This window comes from Ciconia boyciana, chromosome 14 (assembly GCF_034638445.1).
Source record: "Ciconia boyciana chromosome 14, ASM3463844v1, whole genome shotgun sequence".
NCBI classification, from domain to species: domain Eukaryota; kingdom Metazoa; phylum Chordata; class Aves; order Ciconiiformes; family Ciconiidae; genus Ciconia; species Ciconia boyciana.
Window position 1 is genome coordinate 98,224 of NC_132947.1, and position 22,808 is coordinate 121,031.

Consider the following 22,808-nt stretch of genomic DNA (forward strand, 5'->3'; position numbering starts at 1 on the left):
TTCTAGTAAAGAGTAGCAACAAGTGTAAGGTGCAATATGGTTACCCTGAGGATATGATAGTGCAAACTTGAACAATAGACAAAATTATTAAGGAGATGAATGAAATAAAAGAGTATGTTTTTCTCTGAAAGTTAGCAAACTGCACTGCAATTTCACGGCTCTGAAACAAGGGAAAAGGAAGAACAAAATATTTTGAACCATTTTGGATGATGGGTGGGTGGAATTGAGCTAGGAAAAACACCTGCAACATTGTTACATCATTAGTCACTTAGGAACCATGACTGCTGCATTCCAAAAGGATTACAAAAGCAGCTGCTCATGCCTTGCTGTGGTGAAGGTGTGGACTGGCAAGTGCCACTTTGGGATATGGGCCACTCTGAGAGAGGAGTTCTGGTGGCTTGGTGAACACTGCTGTGGGTGTGTCATAAAGAGGTAAAGGAGGTGGTTGCAGCTGAGACAGAAAAAGTGTTCTGAGATTTAATTACTTATGTGAGTAGCAAGGAAGAAGAAAGGAAATAGTCATACTCCAGCGGGAGCAATGTGTAATGTCTGAAGCAATCACTATAAGTACTGAATGCCTGAACTTAAGAACTGGTCGATGCGGTTTGTCACTACGGCTGTGTGTGAAGATCAGGTAACATCAGAGGCTTGTGGCTCTTATGGTTTCCAAGGAATATGAATTAAGGAAAAGAGAAAAGGACCAACTAAAGTAGCTCTGAACAGCAATCAAATCCATTTGAGGTGATTCCCGGAGCAAGTTTCAGCAGCCTGAACATCCTGGAAACTTTCAAGAGGAGGAAGGACATCTGAATTGTAATGTAAGTGGAGATACACCATACCAGATATACTGCTGCCGAGTGTGAAAAGTTTTAGCATTTTTCTTTCAGGATAGGACTAGCTTGAATGTCATGTAAGTACGTACTCTTTTAGTCTTCACAGTATCAAAACAAAGTTTCTCAAAAAGGTGCAAGATGACAATTTTTTTGTAAAATCAACCTTAGAAACAGCTGTTGGAGCTTAATTTCTGCTTCTTTTTCAGGCTTTTTTCTTTCTTTGTAACTTAAAATTCAGACTAATTTATTTTTTAAGTCTTTACTGAGTACTAAAATGTGATCAGTGGAGCTGCAGAATCTTACATAGATCCCCATGATAATGTCGCTTTATTACTTGTACACTTTTAAGTGAGGGTACAAAAATAAAAATAAATATATTCACAGTTGTGAAGATAGACAGGCTTAGAGTTTGCACAGATAAAAACTACTCATGGTAAATAGTTTCAGGGTTCTCTTTGAAATAAAACTTTTGCTGAAATAGTAGTATGGAGCTGGCTAACATAACAGGAAAACAGACTTTTTTTTTCTGGTGGGAGTTTATCATTTCACGTAAGTCGAGGGCGTTGGAGATGATTTGAGACCCAAAAAAACCCTCTAAAACCACACAGCTGTTGAACAAAATGAGAAGTGACATCAACCAATCTGGAAGTTAAGTAGTCAGGAAATGCTCCTTTTTCCTTCGTATGGCTTTTACATCCCACCACACTCTCCATTTCCTCATCCTTAAAGACAACTTATTCATGGCACACCTATTATCCTTTGTAGGAAGTTCTTCTTGTCTTGGGGTTCAAGAGAACGCATTTCCTCTGAGTAAATAATTTTGGTATCTCCTCCCATAATTACACCCACGTTGAGTAGGAACATTGGCATTAGACATACATATATTATAGGAACTAGTTAATTCGTTTGACAAGTCTACAGGTATTAATAACAACTGCTAAGTACCTCTCCCTTCTCTCAAATTTCAGCTGACAACACAAAAAGATTGCTGGGTTTTTTCTTTTTATGATTAATGTGCCTTGGACATCCTTGAAGAACAAAGTAGAAGTTGTATGCGATTCTTATAAGCTGAGGGAATGGCAGGTGAGTTCTGTGTGTCATTTGCTTCCCTTCAGCAGGTACTTTATTCAGGACTGTTTCCTTAAGAAATTTACATGCCCTGTAGGTATCTGCTCAGATTTCTTATCTATCTGAAGGAAATTTTATATTGTAATTTGTTCTTGCACTTCATTGTCAAAGTTTTATTGTTGTTATTATTAAGACCCGTTTAAGAATAATTTTTGAGCTCAGCAGAGGATGTTTTGAGGGAAAAAATAGAAAAGAAATTCCCATTACTTAAAAAGGCACCATGCAGAACTCTATCTAAGTCCTTTATTTTTTAAATGCTATTTCAGAGATGTGTTATGTTTTGTATTAACGAAATTAGTGTAATCCATCCTAATGGAGCTGTGAGCATGGAGCCTATAGATGGGAATTCAAAGATGCATTAAAACCCTACCAAAGGAAAACAGTAATGACAATACCTCTGCTTTTTACAGTTTAAAATGGAGATGATTATTGCACTGGGCAATTGCAAAGCAGGGTTTTCTCTTGTTTAATGATGAAACAAAAATTTTCAAATCAGTTTTTTAAATGTTGCTTTGCAGAAAAAGCAGCAGCCTACAGCAGTTCACTGTTGTCCCAGATAGTCATGCTAAAGATTCTCTTTTTCAGCCCATCAATGCTTACTTACACTACTTCTTTATGGTCTTAGACTACAAAGAAAAAAAATTATTCTTCCTCAAATTTAATTATGGCACTTTTTTTGCATAAGTTAGATTCTACTGTTACTTCTTCTTCAAAGATCATATGTAAATTGTAGTTTAATATGCAGCTATATTGTTTCAGATCTGACTTAGTATTTCATTTCTATGCTATATGGTATGAGAGAGACTTGGAAGCTTGTTTGAAGATCCCTACCATAATAGTGCATGGTGCCATAGGCCTTAACCCATCCTTACCGTCCCACTCTTTTTGTTGTTGTTGTTATAGTTTTCTTTTGAATTCCCTTTAAAATGGTGGCAGTCGTGTCTCTGCATCCTGTCCCGTCCCGTCCCCCACCCCAGCCTCATTGCATTTATGATACTAGCATTAATAGAAGTGATTTGGAAGAATCTTCACCAAGGTACTTGTCCTGAGCATTTGCCAAAACTTGCAACACAATGCTCCAGGTGTACTCTGTGGAGTCTCATAGGGCAGATACAAACATAGCGGATAGTGCCTCTCAGAGGTCCTGAAGACAGTGTAACCGCTCAAGTTTGAGCGTGGCAATAAAACATGAAGTATAGAAGAGAAAACAATGTTGCAAGGAAGATCATATACATACTCGCTTGCCAAAAATATAGTTTAGCATTTAAGGTGGCAAGAGCCACTTTATGGGTTTTAAACCACAGACCATAATAACAGTATGTGTGCAGGAGGACACTTGATATCGGAGAACTCCAACCACGCTGTAAGTCATCAGAAGTCCTCTAGGACATGAAGGTAGTGCCTACTAGAACAGGAATCCCAGTGGTCCAGTTGTCACTTTGGACAGAGCTAAAGTCAGTCAGACGGAGCTTTTGACAAAGAAATCGAACTTAAGTCCTCAAATACCTCTTGTTCATTCATCTAAGACAGATGGCCTCTCACTACGCATCTTTCCCTACTCTAGGCCAAATGGCATCAGGATGTAAGCAGGAGAAGTAAGATGTCCTAATAGCCATTTCTGGGATCCTAAAAATATGTATGTTGAAAATGTAGAGGGGCTACAGGCCACTTTATTTGGTGCTGACAATGAAATGACACTGATTTGCCCCTGTAAATTTTTTAAGTTCAGTGATACAACAGCATCCAGCACTGTGTAGGAAGTATATAAGTCCTCGGTGTATGACAGCCCTGTAACAAAACCCAAGAAAAAATTTCTGTTATTGACCGCAGTATTTAATGGAGTGTCTGCTTTTTAGTTGTCCTTCATTCGGTAAAATATAACTGCTCTTAGCAACCTCATTGTGCTACTTACCAGCAAATGACTTCTTTCCCTGCTGGCTGCTTCTTCGTGTCTTGTCTTTTCTTCTGTTTTACAGATCTGACACCAACACATATCAGCTGGCAGCCATCAGTAAATGCAGGCACACACCATACTGACAGATATGCCAACACTGAGTTGACTGTGAGGCGAGGACAAGCCTTCACTATTACCCTGTACTTCAACAGACCAAAGCAGACTGGGGAGAGCCTAGCATTTGTCACTGAAATAGGTAACACTCCCTTAGCTTAATCCATGTTCTCACAGAACTGTAATCTTTATCCCTTGTAGTTCTCCCCTCGTTCTATTTAGAGATGCAATTTTTCTTCATGTATTTTTAACACTTCCCCCCCCAATGTGCTTATTTCAAGTGTGAGGTTAATATGGAAACCACACTCTGGAATGGAAACCAATTACCCCTTCTCTCTGGCAGGACCATCCCCCTCAGAATCACATCATACAAAGGCTGTATTTAACCTCTCTGAGGTGGGGGCAAGTGGCTGGAGTGCTGTCCAAGGACCAAGCGAGTCCGGCTATATGAACTTTACAATATCCAGCCCAGCCAATGCTGTCATTGGACGATACAATCTCAGCCTCCAGGTAGCCTCAGGGAACAAGATCTTCTCCAGATTCCTGGGGCAGTTTGTGTTACTCTTCAATCCTTGGTGCCCAGGTAGGTACCAATGCCTTTGCTCTTGAACGTAACTGACCTATCTGCTTTCATATCTACACAGTGAACTTGCTCCCTCAAGCTGTCTCTCTCTGGGTTGCCAGCAATCTCAGCTGGCAGCAATCTCTGGTGGCAGCAATCTCAGCTATCTGTTCAGAGATCTGGTTTTACTACATTAAAAAGCTGCTGCCGCACCCCCTCCACCCTTTTATCCTAATGAAATGTGCTATGTGGGGTGATACCAATAGACTCTTTCTTCAGGACTGAGCAAATCACTTTTTTCCGTAGACAAGGGCTGACAGACTTTCATAAGTGCATGTACTTCTCAGAACTTGAAGCAAGCATACAGTAACATCCTTGACTTGCACCTAAATCAAAGCAAGACTGCTCTTGTAGATGTTAAGTGCAAAGACAATAGCTCAACTAACATTATGAACACTGACAGAGGGATAGTGTGAAGAAGATTGGCATTTCCCATGTCTTTCATCGTGGGTTGAAAAGGGACATCTCTTGCTGCTCCATTTTTTTATTTCTGCAGCCTCAGCATGTTGCACAAGAAATGCAAATTCCTGAACTCAGATTTTGCAAATATGGAGTAGTCTAGAAACCTAGATTAGCCTTAAAATATACCACTCTGGAGTTAAGGGAGCTCTTAGCCAGCCAAGTGACTAAATGGCTTATAAAAGAAGAGAAAAGTAACCCCAATCATCCACTATTTTCTTCTGTGACCATATGTTAGTCAAGGGCCACTAAGAAATATGTCAAGAGCCAAGATGAAAAAAGCTGCTAATTAGCTCAGCATGTCTTAAAGACAGAAATAATTACAGAATTATGTTAAGGAAACTCAGACCATCTCTGCATAGACGGTCCTGAGGGAAAAACCTTCCCAGAACCCCGTGAAAGATCACTTGTGGTGTAACTTCTAATTGATGGAAACCACACCACTGGGACTGAAATATTTGACAGCTCCTGAACTGGAACACTAGAGTAGCGGTGGTACTCATGAGACCAGATAAATTGTGCTCAGATGAAAACTGAGAAAAAAGAAGCTGTGCCATTCCAGTTTAAAACTAATGATTTTGCAGAAGAGCCCTCCAGATTCATCAGACAATGCAATGACCACTGCCGAACAAAAGGGAGTATCCTTAAAGTAGGATGCTGCTGAATAAGCTTCTGCAGAACGGAATAGCTCCCCGATCCTGACAAACAGGAACAGATTCTGTTTGAGGGTATGTTACCACTATAGAAAGTGTCATAGCAGAAGGGAAATAGAAAATTTATTTTCTCAGCAAAGGATAAATGGCAGATCTGGTCTGTAGATATGGTTCACATGGGTGGTTATTCATTAAGATGGAAAAGACATTAATTAATTCATAAACTGTAATATCAGTAAAGAACTACTTACAAGGAAACAGTCAGGACTAGAGATGAAAGGAAAAGCACTGGGTTGGAGAAGAGCTACTAGTGGATCCTTAAGTGTCATCTGAAAAAACACTCTGATCAAATGATTCATTACTGACTTTGATATGCTGACATTAAGCAGCATTGTCCATACACAGATGGGCTGGGATACCACACAGGAATAACTGGCTGACCTTAGAGACTGGAGTAATTCAGAAGGGATAAGATATAATAATACAAAATAAAAGACCATACATTTAGGGAGAAATAACAATAATTTCAATGGCAGACTTACCAGCTGGAAATCATGAAGAATGTGAAAGTACTTCTTAATCAAAGAATGAGAACCAAAGTGAAATGGCCCTGAAAAAGGTAAATGCAATATTAAACTGTATAAGAGGAAACAGTTACTCAGATTTAAATATTAATGCCGTTGTACAACGTGATGAGATCTTGTTTAGAATTTTCTTTCAGTTAATCTTTCCTGAACAGGAATTATGAATTAGAACATGTTCAGTGAAGGGTTACTAGGATAACTGAAAGGGATAACATGAAAAAGGTTACTAGGATAACATGAAAAGCCTTTTGGAGAAGAGAAAATTTCTGGTTTAGCAAGCCAAAAGCAATTAGTTTCACAGGTTGTATATCTGAAATAAATACCGAATTTGGACACAGAAAATACTAGTCTTACCATAATGGTAACAAACCCATAAGCTTATTAATTCACTAACATATTTGTTTCAAACCTGTGGATAAAACAAAAGTGATGTTTTAACATTATTAAAGTCTCTTAAGGACATTTAAAGAGAAATCTAAGACACTTGCAAGCCAGCTTCTGATAATGATGCATTATGTCCTAATGCGATTGAAGGAATGTACAGTTAACTACTAGAATAAAGAGTGCTAATCATGAATTGAATGAATGATCATACACTGCTTATCTATAGCTCACAAGTGAACGCATCAGTTGTAAAACTTTAGAGGATAAAAGGATATGTACGTTTGAGAATTTTGTAGAATGTATCATTTTCCCTAGATGTCTGATACTTGCTACTTGTTTCTGTGGCAAAGAATATATGAGGAAATTACTAGAAGTATATCTATGTTAGAAAGCGTGCTTACATATTGATTAAAAACTATCAATAGAAATTTACATCCTGCTTGTTTCTCATTATGTCAGGATAAGCTTTAACTTCAGAATAAGAGGACGGAATATATAATAAATTTGTATTTTTGTATTAAGGAATTAATTTAATAAAAGACTAGGTCTATAGTGGTCTGTGTTTCTGTAAGTGTCAAAAAAGAGGACCATTGTGGATGATTGTGGTTTTTTTCTCCTTGTATGCTGAGACTAACAGGAGAAGGGGTTGTTACTATTTAGTCATACTTGACAGGAAAAGATTTGTTGTGGTGTGTTGTGGGGGTGTTTTCCTCCTTTTAAACTAATGTTAATTTTGCTCTGAGTTGTTGGTAAGAATAGTGTTATTATAAAAAAAAGTCTAAGTGTACTTATTCAAAGAACTGGCTCTAGAACACTATAACAGAGAGCATATAAACCTTAGAAAAAAGATGCTCTCCAGGTGATTATAGAAGGACATTTAGATTTCTCAGAATCATAAACTCATAGGGCTAGAAGGATCTTAGGAAGTTATCTAGTCCCACACCCTGCTCTAAGGCAGGTTCAGTTTAGCACTTAAGTCATTCCTGACAGATCTTGAATTCCTTCTTAATGATCAGCCATTAGGGAAGCTCCAGTACCTCCCCTGGCAATTCACTCCAGTAAAACACTAGCCTTTCCATTACAGTTTTTTCCTATTAACTAACCAAATCTTTTTTGCTTTGATTTCAGCATATAACTTCTCATCCTACATACGATAGACACCAAGAACAGATTTCCTCCCCCCCTGCCCCTTCACAAAAATTTCTGGAATTGATTACCATGCTTGCCCCATTCCTCACCCCTGTTTTTTTCTACCTTAAATAATTCTGAGTTAATTCATAAGTTATATTTTCTTCATAAGTTATATTTTCAGGATTGCTGAGCATTGTCAGTGGTCCTCTCACTCTTTCCAACTGGTCCACACCTTGAAGTGCAGCACCTGGAAATGCACACAGTTCTCCAGGCCCATGCTGTCCCAAAAGCTTTTTAAAAAAAATATATATATAAAAAGTGTGGACAGCCACCACAAAAATAGACTTATATCATGTGAAAAATAAATTACACAATTTTTTATTTGCAGGGAGGGAAGGATGAGAAGTTCCTATAGGAAGGTAAAGAAGTTGACTCAATAAGAAAAGCTGATATTTATATGTATTTCCTGAAATCCTGAAGCTTTCAGAAAATAATTTTAAACATTATGAAATTAAACACAGAGCTAAGTAGATATTGCTACCAAAAGAGTGATCAAAACAACCTAAGCACCTGTGGGAAGCCAAAGCTTTCATAGCAGCTACATACTGTGCTATATACTAGGGAAACCAATGAGTAACAATGAAATGAAAGTCAATGGTTGAGCAAGCTATCCTAATAACATTCCTGAGAGCACTGTGGATCAGGCAAGTAGAGATCTTAATTTAGGAATCTTAAAACAAGATGAACACGACTGGAAAACAGAGAAAAATGTCATCCGTGTGATTCTTTGCAAATGTCTATTCTACTTCTAACTACCCTGATAAGGCAGAAAAATCCAGTGAGCTAGCCTGGATTTTTCTCCATAACTTCCTCACAAAAATACAACGTACAGATAGGGGACATTTAGATAATACACAAAGGCTATACTAAAATTAGGGAAAAAAGTTAAAGTAATGTAACATGGATCCCCACACCCTGGCTGTATACAATAGCAGGCATTTTCACTGAACTGTACATATTCAGGGAGCTATAACAATAAATTTTCCAAATAGTAGTTTTTCCCTTGCTAAATCAAGATACAAATATTTTTGAAAGGTTGCTAGTATTCTCAGCTTTAAGTGTAAAAGCATGTCCAACTTGGTTTTCAGGTGATGATGTCTACATGGCTAACGAAAATGAGAGACAAGAATATGTTCTAAATGAAAATGGAATAATCTTTGTGGGCAATGCAAAGTACATTGAAGCAAGAGGATGGTACTATGGACAGGTAAGCCATAAGAAACTCATTTGGGCTCTTATTCTGTCTCCAATAGCATTTTCTCTTATCATTATTTACCCCTCTGATAGGTATGCCTATTTATATGAAAACTGAACAAACCAACCTGGCTAGCCTTACTTGTGGTTTGCTCACTGTGTGCCTAACAGGACTTTGGTGTGAGAGATGGCTTAGCACAGTACTTCAGCTAGGACTGACTTCTACATGTGCTTGAAGCTCATGGTACAAGTGTGGACCTCATCTGAGACCAAAGGATCCACAGTACAAGTGACAATATACATGTGTGGCTCCAACACACCCACTATTTTTGTAATGCAGTTACAATGGGACAGAACTGCCATTGACATAGAATCATAGAATGGTTTGGGTTGGAAAGGACCTTTAAAGATCATTTAGTCTGACCTCCCTGCAATGAGCAGGGTCATCTTCAACTAGATCAGGTTGCTCAAAGCCCCATCCAACTGGACCTTGAATGTTTCCAGGGATATAACTCAAGAGAATCAGTTATCTGCAGTCAGAATAAGCTTGGCAGGTTTACTTTTACTGCAGTCATCTCTTCTGATGGCAGAAGGCATCCTGCCAGATTTTTGCTTTATTTTAGTTAGCCCTGTCTTCAGCCACTATTGCAGTGGGAACTGCACACTACTGTCTTTGTGCCTCACTGTCCCTATCACCTTTGGGCTGAAATATCTTAGAAAGGAGGAACTGCAGTAAAATCTCCTCTAATTCTGTTTGTGAGAATATCTATTTTCTTAAAAATTTATCTTATCTGATCACAGTTTCAAGATGACATTCTAAACATCTGCCTCACCATGCTTGATCTGAGCTTGTACTATCGTCAGGACCCAGCCATTGATGTATCCCGAAGAGGAGATCCTAAATATGTGGGCCGAGTAATCAGTTCTATGGTAAGAAATGGACAACTTAATCTGAATTCCACATGCTTAAGCAGAAAGCATTAGTTATACCACTGAGACAGCCACCTGCGCCTCAAGCAATATAATTAACTGGATATGGTGCGTTACACACAATTGATTTTGTGCATTCTGTCCATTGGCCTATTTTTAGATCAATGGAAATGATAATGATAATGGAGTTCTCCTGGGAAAGTGGCAGGGAAGCTTCCATTCACATGAGAATCCATCCAGATGGGATGGCAGTGTGGTAATCCTCCAGAAATGGCGTCAGGACAACTACAAGCCTGTTCAGTACGGCCAGTGCTGGGTTTTTGCAGGCGTGATGTGTACAGGTAAGCTTTAAGAATAGAGGACTGTGGTGAAATGAGGCATTTGTGATGTCTGGTTTTATCAAAACTACGAAGCAATTAATTCTACAAGAGGAACAGTGCTCTGAAGACTGCAAATGCTGAAGAATCACAAAATATTTAGACACTTAACTTTGTTTCTCAGATATTTGTAAACAATGAACTAAAGCTGTGTCTGTGTTTTGTTTGTGTGTGGGTTTTGGTTGTTTTTTTTTTTAAATATATTTCAGTTCTGAGGTGCTTGGGGATTCCAACTCGTTTGGTTTCAAACTTTAACTCTGCCCATGATGTGGATAGAAACCTGAGTATTGATAAGTACTATAACAGCTCTGGAAAGAGTCTTAATATCGGCAAGGATTCCACATGGTAAATATAATTTTTTGCATCTCACCAATAATTAGAGAGAGGCTTTATGAGACTTAAACATGAACACTAGTAGTACAAAAGCAACTGAGTGGACAAAATTTAATACAAATATCTAAATTAATACACTAGACATCCATTTGGAAAGAAAACATACTTCATGGTTTTGAGATAACAGTTACTTCAAACAACCATCCAGCCCAATTTTTTGCAGTCCCTGTTGCAACTTTCTTTAGAAGGTGTGTTTTCATTGACAACGTACCAGTTCCCAAGGCTCTTTTTAATTATTGACACCTAACCAGTCTCTTCCTGATAACGCAGCTGTGTACCGTCCATGCTCTTAACTGGTTTACTGCTGCCGTAACTTTCTGACATCACACATCCAAAGCCTGTTTCTCAGCTTCGCCTGTCATCCTCCCCAGGTAGATGGGAGCCTCCCCAAGAAGTTTTCCAGCGCTCCTGTAGCTAGACCTTCCCTTTGTGGGAGCTGAAAAAGAGAGAACAATCCCAACACTCTCCAGACTTGATTATTGGACATTGTAGTCCAGTGCTGTAAACTGCAAGTGATCCATGATCATCAATCAAACCCCAAAATTTGAGTAGCCAAAGAAACATGATATTCTTTAAATAATACCATTTTATACTTTAGTTGCCCTCCAGTTTTAAAATCTTTACTCTGCAGCCACTTCACTTTTCAGAAAGTGAACTAACTAGGCCCAAGGGTATATCATATAGCTCAAAGCCTGTGCACGCTAGGCTTCGCCAAAAGTATCTTTACTTAGTCTGCTTCCTTTCACTGAGTCTGTGTGGTTGAAGGATATGGGAAGTCTTTCATCTCTTAACTGCCTAAAAAGTATTTGCCTCTGAACAAAATTCAGCCAACAAATCTTTTCTGGGTCTTCCTGTGACCTCCATTTTACCAATCTTTCATGCTATCCTTTCCTTCTGGAATTCGTGGAACTCATTACCACTGGATGCCGTTGAAAACAAAGCTATAAAGAGTTTTTGAACAGGACAAAAGAGATTCATAGAGCATAAGATGACTTAACGACCTTTAAACACAGTAGTCTCAATGTAATTACTAATTCAGAAAGTCCCTAATTCTCTGACTGCAAGAAATCATAGAGCATATCAGGGGAAGGGTCATTCTATTCACATGCGTTTCTTATCTCTTTTCTAAACATCTGCTGCTGCACACTACTATAGATGGACTATTGGACTTTATGAGCATTTTACCTGACCCAGTATAGCTATTCTAAGTTTCTATTTAAACAAAGCATTTCCCACATTTGAAGGTTACTGAAGTCAAGCACCAAGTGTTGCCTATATTCAAGGCTTAAATCTTTCGCTTGCAGTTCATATAGCTCCCAAAGCAAACTGCTGACATCTATATTCTCTCCCGTCCTGTCCTAAGGTCTACACCTCAAAAGCAGGCAGTAAATCTATCCTTTGAAAGAGGTAGTGAGTTGCTGTAATGAGACAGTTTATGTCACATCTTAAAGAATCTTTAAAAAATGAAATTCCCTACTCCTTTCAAATTGGAAGTTTGTATGACTCTATATTGCTATGCTTTCTAGACATTGTTCTTTGTCTCCAGGGATTATCACGTCTGGAACGAAAGCTGGTTCATTCGCCCAGACCTTGGAACATCATACAATGGATGGCAGGTTTTAGATGCAACTCCACAAGAACAAAGCAAAGGTAACAGTATAAGTTCTTAGCATGACTTAACATTCCTTCTCCAAACTGAGCGTGACTAATCAAGTTTGACTTTTTTTTTTTTTTTGTCATGTTTTAGGATTATTTCAGTGTGGCCCTGCATCTGTCATAGCCATCAAAGAAGGTGATGTACACTTGGATTATGACACCTTATTTGTGTATACGGAGGTGAATGCTGATTGCAACAGATGGATTGTATACAATGATGGAACTAAGAAAAGAGTTTATTGTGATACTGAAATAATTGGCAGGTTTATCAGCACCAAAGCTGTGGGCAGCAATTCCCGTGTGGATGTCACCTATAATTACAAATATCCAGAAGGTAAAGGAATTATCACAAATTACCTACTTGTTATCACAACTATTTCCTACTGAATCCTTGGTGCTAGGAAGCTAGGATGGGTAACCTGTTTTGTTTGAGCATCTCTCCCCTTCCTTCAGAAAATATTTCTGCCAGTGTTCTCGGACTACTTGCTTACTACAATAGGTATTATATTTCTGGTTTTGTGTATTTAGTAGTTTCCTTATTAAGACATAATACAAAATATAATTTAGTCCCTTACACAGTAGTACAAAATGTAATATATACACAAAACAGGGCTATAAAAGACGTTTTACTACCCAAGGCAGACAAACACTCAAGCTGTCATACCAAAAAGTCTTAAAACTGAGTCCATCATGCATCACAAACTGTGCACAGGTCTGTAGTATGGGAAGTTACAGATTAATAAGTACTAGTTTTCCGGCATATCTGGCAGAGGGAGTGGGGCAACAAGCAAACCACTAATCCAAAGCCTTAAACTCCAGTCCTCTAACACTAGACATCCATCTCCCATATGACCTCGTGCTCAGTCTCTCTCAGCAAATAAGTTTATTTCTTGCTGTGTCCGTTACAATTCCTCTTCTTTCCTTTTGAAGACCCCATTGCATCCCACTCCCAAGAGGAGTGACTCACTCGGTCTCCCTTTCTGACTGTATAAATTCACTGAGTTACTCTCTTGCGCTCCTGCTCTGGCATCCAGCCATCAGCTACCCAGCCATTCAGTTGTTCTGTGTTTACACTCCTGGTGGACTCAGTCTCCACATTATTGGATTCTGGAAACAAAACTACTAGGAAACAGTAAAGGGACTAAATGCCATTCATCTGTACTTAGGAAAACAAAGCAGCAAAGGTTAAGAACTGCACAGCCATATGTTTGCAGGAATACTTTTATCTTCCCTCAAAAACTTGGTACCTATGTCTTTCCATCTTTTTTTAAATTTAGGGTTACAGATGTCATATAATAGTTTGCTTAATGTTTGTGGCTCAAAGTCTTTTAAAAAAAAAAAAGGGGGGGGGGGGAAGATGTATTTCACTTTTTTAAAGTTTGCCATTCAGACTCAGTGGCCATTTTTCAATACTTCACTCCTCAAGGTTTTAGTGCAACCATATTTAATACAGAGGCTGATTATCATCAGATTAGCAAAGTAACATCACACTACTACGTGTTCTGACCAAAGAAAAAGAAATCTTGCATCCTAAACAAATACAAATGCATCATATCTCATTTTAGTGACTTATTCACCTTATTACAGTATGTTTATTACTTTCCTGTGAAAAACCTGAACAGAGACCTAATAAAAATATGGGGAACTTTTAGGTATTGTGTATTTCTGGGTGATGCAGAGCTGACACCCTATATCATTCTGAAAGCCTTTACACAGAGAAGGTGCAATGACAACAAAAGTATGAATTTTACTTGGTTCTCTCCTTTGACCAGGTTCTTCTGAGGAAAGACGAGTTTATAAAAAGGCCTTGGCCAAGATATTTGGATCAAACATTACAGAAAGACATGCAGAATCTCCAGATGAAAGATCTTCAGAGACAATTAGAAACCCTGGGATCTCTGGGAAATTCAAGCTGGCTGAGCCTCCAGTGTTTGGCAAAGACGTTACCCTAATCTTAATTCTCAATAACCTATCTTTTGACCACAAGACTGTGAAGGTGGACCTGAGTGCATCAACCATCCTGTACACGAGGAGAGCAGTGGCAGAGATCCTGAAGGCAACCACTTCTGTGGATCTTGGTTCTAAAAAAGGTAACTTTTAATATCCCTAAGGAGCCAATATAGCCCTCTTCTTAGCCACATGAAGGCAACTGGAAGGAAGAAACATCAATATCATATCTATATCAGCCTTGTAGTGCATCTACTTGTTTCATCTCTTAATAGCATTGTTTATGACTACATTTTACAAGATGTTTTTTTGCCCCTGAAAACTTTCACTAGTTCAACCAGGAATTGAAGGTCTCATGAAATGTTATATAGAAGGCTACATTTATATTATAGCTCCAGAAGCAACACTATATATGTGTGTGTATATATGTGCATGTGTGTCTGTGGTGATTATTACATGTATAGGAACACATCTTACTCTTTTAAGAAATAACAAAAACCTGATGTATGCTTTCTGGCACTCAACAGGCAACACTTTAATAGAAATTAACTAGGACAACCGTTAAAAGTTACAGTGAAACTCTGTCTCTCTTTTGAAGAGTCAAGACTATTAAAACTACTATAGAGATCTTTTTCATCCCCACGGGCTACAAAGATAAACATTTTTTCAATAGACAGCAGAAAAGTTGTAGGACTACAATAAGCAGCTGCCCAGGTCACTTGAAGAGGATCTCTGTGAAACTTGACCCAAACGTTCTTCTTGACTGAGGTAAAACAAATAGGACGTAAGGAGGGAATAGATAAAAATGGTTATACCTCTAATTATAGGAAATACGAAGGGATAGGAATCCAGTGAAATGCAGATGAGCAGATTCCCCAGTTTCAGGACAAAATCCTCCATTCAAAACTGTAAGGGTCAAATGAGTTAAAGTAGAAAGGGATCACCAGAAGAGGGAAATACACAACCAGTCTCACAAGGAAGAAATATAAACAGACTCCAGCTCTCTTATCTTCTGTTCTCTTCAATAATTTCAAAACCCCTCACAATAACTCTTTTCTTTAGCATTCTTTGAGAATGTAATGGTTCCTAAATATATGTCTGAATTCCAGAGAAACATATCCGGTTAAAGATCCCTTATTCTTATTACGGAAAATATCTCACTACTGACAAAAGGATCCAAGTTACTGCCTTGTGTGAAGTCCTGCACATGCATGGGGTAAAGTTGCTGGTGGAGAAGACAATCATTTTAGAGGACACAAACATTATCATTAAGGTAAACAATTCTCTCCCTGATGTCCTGAGCAGAGAGAAAGAACTAAAGAGTCTTTCTGGAGCTCAGATCTTTAGATGAGAATTTGGGGATAAATGCATTAACTTAGGCTGCAATTTCAGATGTTGCTCCTGCTTAAATTGAGAAAGTAAGCACGCGAGAGACCAGTTTTGCATCTTTGCCTGAATCTGCCCCCTGTTCTTCAGAAAAAGCTCTGTTACCTTCTTTCTTTCCCAGTCACGTGCCACTGCTTTATGTTCACAGAACTTGTTTTCATTTCGTCTGTATTCTAATTATTAGCAAGTGCTTGTGTGGCCTTTAAGCAACTTTGCCTACTCCCAAAATACAGACTTAAACCCTTAATACTAATCTATGTTAGGGCCAGCCTATATTGTTTTAACACTTTCATTCTAATCAATGATGTGCCAAAAAAAAAAAAAAAGCCACTCAGCAACCCAAAGATCAGACGGGTTTAATGAGATGTGTCTGTATAGTCAGGGCTCTATTTCACTGAAATTGTGCGCAAAATATTGCATACAGCTTGACAGCACTATTTAGCTAATCCAAATCCAGCTTCAAGTATTAGGAAAGGCATACCACCTGTCAGTTAAATTTCACTGCTCCTACCAATAGCTCATTCATCCTCAAATATGAGAGATGTTCTGCATACAGTTTGACTGAAGTCTGACTCCAGAAAAGTGTAAAACAGTGAATGTGTTTCTGTAAAACAGAAAAGTGAAACAGTCAGAAATGTGTCTTTGTCATTTAGATTCCTCGGCGGGTTGTAGTGAACAAAGCTGTTAATCTAGAGATCTCATATGCCAATCCACTCCCTGAACCTGTGAACCACTGTGTACTACTAGTGACTTTGATGAATCAACAGGTCAAGATACAGTAAGTGAAAGCTGTAGCCTTTACTCAGTGCTTCTAACACGACCAATAACATGTCTAGTTTCTCAATAAGAAAAAAATCATGGTTGAATTGTCTTTTCCATATTTTCTATTTATGAAAATAAAAATGCCACCAAATATATATTGAGATATTATGATTTCTCAATCATGTATTTTTTTCCACATAGAAACTTCTTTAACAACTAAAAACTGCTAACTTTTTTCCTTCCTGGGAAAGCAAGTGGACATGTCAAATTCTTTTGTCTCTCGGATATTTCTTCTACAGCTTGGCTTTGTGTTTCTATTTTTATATACAGTACCCTAATACTACAAAAATAAGTCTGAGCTAAAGCAAACAAATAAGACACTGCCATAGCTCCCCTCGTTTCAGCTCAAACAAGAAGTTGCTCTGTTCTCCTTGAAAGTAGGAGAAAATCGTGCCTTTTCAAAACATAAGAGCAAAATGTTCTATTACTCTTTTCTTTTCCTCTGGCCTCTGCTGCTTTATGGATTAACTCAGTGTTGAGTAGTTCATATTTCCTAAAGCTTGTTTTATTATGAAACAGCCTGACTTGCTGTGCCTTTGGAAATATTTGGACATAATCCATAAAAATATGGAAAACGTTATTGCAGTGAAAGACTAAGCCAATTTAGGCCAAAAGGAGACACAAAACAAAGCACCCTGGCCATTAGAAAAATCATATTATTGCCAAAATGGATATGAACCAAGCAGGTATCGGACAGAGCGCTGACCTTTGACATCAGAGTTTTCCTATTCTGAGTTTGTGTTGACCCAGCCCTAAGATGTAGGGATGATGTACCACTTCCTCATTTCCATCAGTCTATTCAAGAGTAAATGAAGATGGTACTATCTTTTCTCCTCTCTTAGTCTACACCAAGCCTCAAACCCTAAGTAATTCTCAAAAACCAAGGCTGGGTCTCAAGTAACTGTTAGTGTGCTAGTTATCATGCAGTTCTTCTTCCTGGGAATCTCAAGGAAAGACAATGCAAATCTGAATTAATTTATTTTTAATTTTCTTTTTCAGTCTGGCACGACTGGCAGCGAGGGAGAGATCAAAAATTTATTTTGAATTCACACCTCGCAGGACTGGGCCCTTACAGCTGCAAGTAGACTTCTCTTGTGACAAATTTTCACATGTTAAGGGATTTGTAACCATTGCAGTAGCACCTGCATAATTAATACGATGGAATCAATCTCCTATTTCAGCATTAACACGGCAAGACATTCTCTTCTGTATAGGGACAGTGATGACAGCAAGAAACTTTCCACAAAAATTGGTGACCTCTTACATTGCAATAGAATCAAGTCTCCTGTTTTCACAGTGCTTAATTATTTAGTCTCTAATTAATTCCTTCTTTTTGTCCTCTTGTCTAGAAAAATGAAGCCTTGTCCTTGTAGAAATAGTTTTCACTGTTTTATCAAATCTCATCATGTTAAGCTCCTGGTTCTGACTCTTCCATCAAATAATTAATACAGTCTCTCTGTGACCACATTCTAAGTGTCAGCAATAAATAAAAACTATTCATATAACTGTATTCTTCTGTAATGAATTGTACATTCTGTGAAAATATTATGAGAAATCACAAGACTGAGCAAAGTTCTTTTTCCTCTGTTTCACAAGCTTCTTAGCTAAAAAAAGTAGAACATTTTCCTCCATTGTTCATTTAATGTCTGTATTTTGTGACACCTATAACTCTGTGAATGGGGAGGAAAAGAGCCTATGAAGGCTGGAAAAAGTAATGTTTGGGGTCCATGACAACACTGTTTCTGTAGCCTGTGGGCATAGGCCTGTCACAGAGTGGACAATGCATGTATGTATTCAAATCAGTAAATTCAAATTAGTTCCCATGTAACAAGAGTCCCAAGCACCATGAAGCAGGGGGCGAGTCTTGCATTAATACGGAAGCCCAGCAACACAAGGTAACTATCACTTTTTGCCCACTAGCATAAGGTCACTGGAGACAAGGAACACATTTGTCTTCAAACATTCCCAACGTAACTCATTCGCAGGCAGCCCCTACTCCACACCTCTGTCACAGTGTTTGCATACAGATGCCTCTTTTGTGGGTTCCCGATCCTAACATTGCTGGGTACTGGCTCTCGCCTGAAATGCACTTTCAAGTAGTCTTAAGGATTCTCTATTACTGCAGGCAATGTAGCCTCTCCGGGGACTGCTATGAAAGCTAATGACTGACAGGGCACAGTAACTACCTGGCCCCACTTCAGAAGTAGGGTGTGATGCAATAATGGTGTACAAACAGCTCTGCCAAGCCTGAAAATGTGGATTTGTTGTCTGACTTACAAAATGTTTAAAGCAGAATTAATAAGGCCAACATTCTGAACCACAGAGATGTCAGGAGTTCAATATGGACTTCTTTCGTCTGACAGGTGATAATATTTTGGAGTCTGACACATCCAGACATGATCACAAATTCTTATGGAAAAAATTAAACAAGAAACTGTAACAAAACTTTAGATTCCTTTTTCAAAAATAAATGTAAGCTGCAGGTAATTAATTTGCCTTTTTGGTTGCCAGCAATCTTGATATGAATGTGGAAACAAAACAGAAAACAGCAACAGACAAAAAAAGACACAAGGTAGAACTGTAGAGGTGAGGAACGTGAGGGATCGCCCCTTCTCCCCTTACACCCCTTACTCCTCAGTCACAGTCCATTGAAAGTTCAGAACAGTGTGCAACCTCCTCTCGGGACAAATTGGCAGGGCATATTTCTAGATAAGTTGTGACACAGGATGAGGGAGGAGGGAGCATGAGGGAGCTTCAAGAGTGGAGAAAAGATTGGCTGTAATTAGAGTGGGCAGGGCTCCCATTAGAAGAACAGCTCTGTAGCTTCCTCCAGCGCCCAAGTCAAGACACCATGCCAAATAGCTACAGAGAAACTACGTACATGTATTATGAATGCCAAACTATAAAGAAAAATTACTAAAAGCAGAGGCAGCCATGAAACGCTCCTCTGTACTTAATAGAAATCCTTGACGCACAGGTGACTGCCTAACAATGCTTTCTCAGTGGAATGTATTGCTTCTTATGTAAGAAATGCATATTATAGGTAATCATGTCAGGAACAGATAATGAGAACGTCACAACTCTGTATGCTTCCAAGAAAGAATGAATTATATGCAGTTATGTGAAAGATCTCCAGGCAGACCTGCCTTAAAAAAAAAAAAAAAAAAAAGTAGTTTATGCTATGCAAAGTCATGATGCTACCGAGTGACAATAACACTAATATATTACAAATCTATTTAGATCACTCCATGTCCCATACATCCATGTTGTACGATATGTATATTTGTCTATAGCTGCTCTCTCTACATACAGTCTCCAAAAACCTAAACTGACACAAACCAAACCATCTAAAATTAAGTTTCTTCCATCTACTTACGATTGTATTTCCTTCATTAGATCCAATTTGGGATGTTTTCCTCTCTTACTAGTTAAGACACCAGGATACTGTTTATCATCTTTCCTCAGCCATTCACCAGTTTTAAATATGCATAATTAGATTCAAGATTGTGCAATTAAAGCAGTCGTAAGTAGATGCTCACGTAAGACATTACTACAAAACAGTAACTAGCAACCACCGGTCACACCCAGCTTGTATAAACTCTGGCTTACGTAGTGAAGTGAGGAGTCCTAAGCCTTTTTCTACTCATGCTGGTGGAAGTGGATTCAGAATGTTCTTGCATGCTTTTGTATCCATAACCTGAACTACGCACAAGTGTGGAAAAGAAGAAAGAAACCTTATGGCGGGTAAGTTAAAAACAGCCTGATTGCTCCAGACATCGCTCTTCCAATATAGATGGGTGACATTTGCTGATGAAACAGGATAAATTACATCTAGCTGTTCTCTCGGCAATTTAGCCTTTTTTAGGTTAAATGCATTTATGGGTTATTCTACTAGAGCTTATTTTCTTTGTTGTTTTTTTTTTTAATATCACGGGTCTTGAACATATTCTTTTTTCCTGTAACACAGAAAAATAGAGTAAGAAAATATTTTTCTATCATATCCATTAACTACTCTATACAGTGCTTTTGGAGCCACCTAATCAACACTGTCGGCTAGTGATTTGGGCCTCAAACTGCCACATAGAAGTCCCAGGCTCTGATTCCTCTCTGATATCCAATTGATGTCCGGCCTTCGGACAGGTCACCTGATGGCCTCTGGACTCCCATGTTGACCTCCCTACAGAGTGGCTATGTTAGCCCGTGTGCTGCTTTGCCAAAGTGCAATCCCGGTATCTATGTATTATATCGCACTGGAAAGATCTCTAGTTAGAAAGATGTGTCATATAATACACACACACGCACGCACAGAGTCTATCTACAATTTAGCCTAAGGATTTTTTTCTGTTATAGCTTCAGGTTTCTGTCAGAGGCAACAAGAACCCTGTGTGCATAATGATCAGCATTTTCGGCAGTGATCACCGATTCTGCAGACTTTTGCTTATGAGCGTGGTCCCAGTGTCTATCCATTAGAGGACAAACGCTTACCCAAACAAAGTTTTAGAAGTTTGTCCAATTGTACATTGACAGGATTATTGAAAATATTTTTTTCCAATAGAGAGATACTGAAAGCAGGAAAAGAAATGGTGAGATTTAAATTGAAACTGTGAAGATCAAAACAAGGACAAATTTGAAGTACACAAGGACAAAAAATTGGTATCAGGCTTTATTCTGCTCTTGCCCCATACAGAAACGATTTTTTCTGATCTCCTGCACATATTCACCAGAAACGCCTGTGTAACCGTGGTCTTTGCAAGGCAAACCAAACTATTAATGCAGTAAATTCTTAGAACTAACCAATGCTAGCCACTGCCGCCTTTATCTTTCCTACTTCTCCAGGTGTCCCCTTTTACTCTGCTGTACATCTTGTCTTTGCCTGTGACATTCCACTCTGAAAATCCTAGCAGTACTGTTTAGGTCCTCAAATGTCAGATTCCCACTAGTATCAAACCCATGGCTCAGTTGCTATTAAATCCTATATGTGCTACATTTTTATTTGCAGACATGCACAATGCTCTTAGTTATCTGCATCAGTGCACAACTAATGACACGGATGCTCCCCGCCCCGAAGAGCCTGGACATTTAACTTGCACAGCTCAGGATACACAGTGGTAGGATACACCTGGATAAAGTGTTGCAAGGCTAACGTCTTTTCAAACTCTGAGCCCAAGTGCCCTTCAGAAACACATTCTAATTCACTCTTAAATTAGAGGACTTGATGTGAGGAGTGCTGTTTTCTGTAGGTCCTTTTCAATTAAACGTATTTAAGTCAGGAAAATAAAGTGATGATGCAAGCAAGAAACTTTCTAGATATTTGACATCACGTGACTCAAACATCACACTCCTATCAATGGAATTCTTTTACTCCAGGTGACATATCTGAAATAAGACCCTTCACTTTTAACTGAAAATACTCAAACATGTTTATGCTCACAGACTACAGGAAAGCAACTTGCTCCAGGCCCTTACTGCAGCCTCGGAACTGCATGTGCACATTCATGTTTCTTCCAAAAAGCTGAAAAATTAGTATAATTATGACTACATCAAGACTTCACAGAATATAATTCTGTGCTGCAAACACAGCAGAAAACTCAAATCTCGCCCTCTCTATTTCTATAGTAGCACCCTATGGATTCTCTCAGATATGAACCTCATTCCAAGGGAATCAAGGTGGTGCTAAACCAAGTCCTATATCTTAGTTCAGTGAAATGATGGCAGTGTTGCTTACAGCACCATTAGTCTGCAAAGGTTGACATGCTCTAGTCGTGGCAGGAAATTTTCTTCAAGTGAAATTCCTCTGGAATATCATACCGGAGAAGGTCACTTCTCAAACACATGTGTTCGTAGAGTGATATGTATTTTTTCTGGTTTGTTTTTGTTTGTTTGTTGGGATTTTGTTGTTGTTTTAATTGATCGAGGAACAAGAAAGGTTGAAAGCTTTTGTAATCTGTGCTTCAGCATCCCATTTTCAATAGTGGGCAACCTATCATGATACAACAGAGCAACCCGTAGCACTGCCTCGAGATAAGCCACTCCTAATCCTACCATCTCTCCTCTGCTGGTTACCTTTTTCCAACAGAGTGTGAAATAACACTCAGCTTCAAGCAACAAGACTGTAAATTAACGGAGAGACAAAATACGTGAGAAGATAACGTGCAAATTCAGCAATGAAGATACTAGCCTTCTATTCATCATCTGTCACACAGTGTTTCCAGGATCGGGCATGCACTTGCTCATGAGAGTT

General features: G+C 38.6%; 1 protein-coding gene across 1 annotated transcript; it reads left to right on the forward strand.

The window, feature by feature from the left end:
- Nucleotides 1–3,930: 3,930 nt before the first annotated feature.
- On the forward strand, nucleotides 3,931–17,717 carry LOC140659632 (protein-glutamine gamma-glutamyltransferase 6-like; the record flags this gene model as incomplete). The annotated part of the gene is made up of 12 exons (XM_072879499.1): nucleotides 3,931–4,111; nucleotides 4,313–4,552; nucleotides 8,951–9,069; nucleotides 9,858–9,986; nucleotides 10,147–10,327; nucleotides 10,573–10,708; nucleotides 12,303–12,406; nucleotides 12,504–12,746; nucleotides 14,185–14,502; nucleotides 15,469–15,632; nucleotides 16,399–16,523; nucleotides 17,567–17,717. Coding segments are annotated over 12 exons (2,091 nt in total), but the record flags the coding sequence as incomplete, so codon positions are not given.
- Nucleotides 17,718–22,808: the final 5,091 nt, after the last annotated feature.